This window comes from Ammodytes marinus (assembly GCF_949987685.1).
Source record: "Ammodytes marinus genome assembly, chromosome: 8".
NCBI lineage: Eukaryota > Metazoa > Chordata > Actinopteri > Uranoscopiformes > Ammodytidae > Ammodytes > Ammodytes marinus.
In genome coordinates this window covers 2,090,849-2,095,155 of record NC_137212.1, presented here as the reverse complement: position 1 = coordinate 2,095,155, position 4,307 = coordinate 2,090,849, and the positions used below count along the sequence as shown (strand labels likewise).

Below are 4,307 nucleotides of genomic sequence, written 5' to 3'. Positions count from 1 at the left end.
ACTTGGTTACCTCAGATGAAGGCAGCTTCAAAACTCAAACACTAGTGCAGACTTTTACAGTGTGTAGTGTGTGTATATACTGTAGACCAAGAAACGTCTTCCTCAAAACCTGCCTAACAAAATAACCCACTTTACCGACCTCAGCTTTGATTACATTGGACCGTGTGTTTTATGTGTTTTATGTGTGTGTGTATGTGTGTGTGTGTGTGTGTGTGTGTGTGTGTGTGTGTGTGTGTGTGTGTGTGTGTTTTACGACCTGTGTGCGCCGCGCGAGGACGAGCGTCGACATGCGTTTGTTTATGCCGGAGATGAAAACACCTTGTTCTGAAGCCGCTGAGTTGGAACTGCGCTCCGGGGGCCTCGGCGAACTGAAGAGAGGATTTCCCAACTCATAAATACTCTGTTTTTAAAATGGAAAATATATCAGGTTGTGGTAATTTAGGGAGAAGAAAAGAGAGAGAGAGAGAGAGAGAGAAGAGAAATACAGAAAGAATACACACACACACACACACACACACACGCACACTCACACACACACACACACACACACACACACACACACACACACACACAGAGGGGACAGCATGAGGTTTGTCTGAAGTAGTCGTTGTAAATCTAAAGTTTTATGCGTCTGTGAATGAAGTCCAAGATCATTTTTTACTTTTGAAATAATCTCAACCATAAACATAACGGTGTCTTGTGCTGCAGTTTCTGAAGCCTGGTTTAAAGGTGGAGTCAGTCAGTGCGGTTACATGGCACAACTAGATTGGATTATCACATATATCGAACAAGACACTCGAACGGACCGTGTCACTTGTCTGAGTATACATGGCCTTTCAGAAATCGGATAAATGTCCGATGCATGGCTGTCTCCACTATGCTAGGTGGCGCTGTAGCCCTTTCAACCATGCTTTCAACAAGTGGTTTTAGAGCCACGTCCGGTTCTCTTCCGTCAATAACCCATGGTGTAGCCTATCACGCACAGGCACACAAGCACAGAACGAGAAATCCGATATGCGATATCCGATCCCGTATACATGCAGAGAGAAAGCCGACAATGAACAAATTATCTAGGTGTTCTTATCCGACTTCTCTTGTCCGTTATTGTGCCGATTTGTGTCCGAAGTAGATCGGATAAAGGTGTTTACATGCAGTTTAAAAGTCCTGTTGAGGTCGTATTCATTTAGTTATCCGATTATGAGTCTGCATGTAAACGCACTGACTGATTCTGGAGAACGCTTGTTGTCAAAATCAGTGAATATCTCCTCATGATCTGCTACCTGTCTGTACTGTGTGTGTGCTGAAAAAAAAATCCAATGTTAATACACAGCCTAGGCTCTGGCAACTGGCATGTTGCTAGCTATGGTATGGCCCCCTTTGTTTACATACAAGTTTACAGAGCCTGGGCTGTGTATTAACAGTGGACTTTTTCTTCAGTGCGCACACAGTACAGAAAGGTAGCAGATCATGAGGAGATATTCACTGATTTTTTTGACAAAAAGTGATTTTGACAACAAGCGTTCTCCAGAATCACTGACTACACCTTTAAGCCTATAACTACACTCTAACAATCAGAAAAATTCATACTCCGAAAAAAGTGGTAAAATTGTAGCTTCTGTTAAAGGTGCAGTGTGTAATATGACATCATCAAGAAAGTTCTAGAAAGTTCTAGAATGCAACACTCCCTGGGTAACCCCACCCCTTTAGAATAATAACAGAAGCTACAGTGGCCTTCAAGGACAAGAACAATTCAAAATTTTAAACAATGCACCTGATGACATTACAACTATGACACTTTCAAGATGGCGGCACTAGGCCTTGGTCCAAAATATGCAGAAATATGGACACATATGAGACCCTTTCTAAGGGAAAAATAAATAATTCAAAAAAAAAATGTCAGCTATTATGCACTAAATTAAATGTACTTATGGATATTATAATTACTTTCTACAAAATCTGCTAGGAAATAAAACCCAAAATTCTACACACTGCAGGTTTAAATCGGACACTGTGCCACTGCGTTGCTTGAAATGCGATTTTTATTAATATACAAGTTTCTTATTCTGGTACAAATGAAAAGGATATCATAGTAAAATGAAAGAAGATCTATTGGGGTTGGATTCAGAAATACATTAGCCGCTCCTTTATACTGGACTAGTACATGAACATGTGTTTTGATCGTCAGTGGTATAACATGGAAAAAATGTGAAAAAAAAAAAAATATTTAAAAAAAATAAAAAAGCGTAAATGTCAAGATTTTAAGTCCTTGCTGGTTGGTTGTTGCGTTTAAAAAAGAGATAAAAATTGTTTATTATCCCAAAATGTGTGTGTATTTTTATCCATCAACACACCCAAAAAGGACAAAAAAGAAATTCCATGTAGTCCATAAAAGAGTCTCCAAGTTCTTTGATCGAAAACATTTTTTGTTGTTGCAAAACTCGCTCTTCCGCTTCAGCCACAATCACAAATGTAAAAACGATACGCAGATATTTTCGGCTACAGTCATCCAGTCTAGATGTCTTTGCTTGTAACAACGAAAAAAACAAGAGTTCTTTGACGCTCAAGAGAATAAAAATATACCCCGAAAGTAGGCGTTGAAATCCTGCCGTAAATGTCACTCTCGGAGTCCAACAATTTTTTTTTTTTTGCATATTAGGTGTAGCAAAACGCCATAGAAAAAGCAGAGGAAGTTTTATGGTCCAGGGGTGTGAAAGATGATATTCTTGCCCAGAAAAAGGTGTCCGTCTGTGGGGGTACAGGAGCGGAGAAGGACCCCCACCCCTCCAAACCATCCAGCCTTGAATGAGCCAGCAATGTAACGACTCGAAATATAATAAGAAAAAAATTAATAAAACCCAAATGTAATAAATGGTTGAAAATGTAACAAAATGTCGAGCCGAAAACGTCTGAACTTTTTGACTTTTATTTTTAACATTTTGGAGAAAGCAGAAAAAAATCCCCAAATAGTGTATTAATCTTATCACAGAGTCAAAAGTTAATGGATTAAATGGTGCTTGTACTAGAAAGTGTATTATCATTATCAAAGCATTATTTCATAGTTTAAAATGAATTGCATTTCCTTATATAAACTATTTAGTACATTATGAGTTTTAGAAATCATTTTTTCATTGATATATTTCAGGTTACCATTTCAACCTCTTACACTCCCCCTCCCTCCCACTGCACAACAAAAAAGAAAAAAGTCAAGGAAGCTCCATGGGTCCGGGGTGAAAAAAGGCGTTGTTCATGCCCAGAAAAGGTGTCCGATTGTAGGGGAGTCCAGTAGCGCACAGAGACACCCCCTGGTTGTCCTTTCTTTCCTAGTTAACTGTGGGCACTTGGTTGGTCCAGGCCAGGGTGTAAAAAGATGCCGCTCATGCCCAGAAAAGGTGTCCGATTGTGGGGGAGTCCAGTAGCGCACAGAGACCCCCCTCTTATCTATCCTGGTTGTCCTTCTTTTAGTTGACTGTGGGTACTTGGTTGGTCCAGGCCAGGGTGTAAAAAGATGCCGCTCATGCCCAGAAAAGGTGTCCGATTGTGGGGGAGTCCAGTAGCACACAGAGACCCCCCCTGGTTGTCCTTTCTTTTCTTTCCTAGTTGACTGTGGGCACTTGGTTAAGGCTGTATTCCTTTGCTTTCAGCCGCAGGTTAGCGATGCTGTTTGCCATGTTCATGCCCTGGGAGCCGTTGGTGTTGTTGCAGTTGGGCGGGTAGGTTGCCATAGCGCTGGGGAGGGAGAGGAGGGGGAAATGATTACATCATCATCATCATCATCATCATCATCATCATCATCATCAGCTTATTAAGTTCAGCAAGAGCCGCAGCTGTGGAGGAAGATTTGAAAAAAAACAAAAAGGAATATGTCACTAAATATGTCACTATAGCTGGAAGTTTTAGGGGAATAGGGTTAAGAAAGGACACACACACACGGACACACACACATGCGCAAACAGACACACACACACATGCGCAAACAGACACACACACACACGCAAGCAGACATGCAGACACACACACACACACACACACACACACACACACACACGCAAGCACACATACAGCTGTGGAAGAAAATACGAAAAAAAAAACAAGGGACAAGAGATTTGTCACAGACTGGTCATTGGAGAGGATTTTAATATAATTTAAAAACTCTGTTTGAAACAAATGAATGAATTAATTGAACAATTTTTTTCATTTGGACTTTTCTATTTACAGTATGGGACATTTCCAATTTTCATGGATCTAATGTATAAAGATAATACATTAGTAGGAAACACTGGAATAATTATTTAGAAAATGGGGCTGAA

The 4,307-nt window shown here is 40.4% G+C and overlaps 1 protein-coding gene across 3 annotated transcripts in view; it reads right to left on the bottom strand.

The window, feature by feature from the left end:
* Positions 1-2,021: 2,021 nt before the first annotated feature.
* prrx1b (paired related homeobox 1b) overlaps positions 2,022-4,307 on the bottom strand; it is a 26,533-nt gene continuing 24,247 nt past the window's right edge. For 2 of the 3 annotated variants that reach the window (XM_080032757.1, XM_080032758.1), the window contains one exon: positions 2,022-3,726. In XM_080032757.1, the coding sequence (XP_079888883.1) occupies positions 3,594-3,726 (133 nt within the window). In that variant the 3' untranslated portion in view covers positions 2,022-3,593. Of the gene's footprint in view, positions 3,825-4,307 lie in introns of all 3 variants that reach the window. The other variant, XM_080032759.1, reaches the window with a different exon arrangement.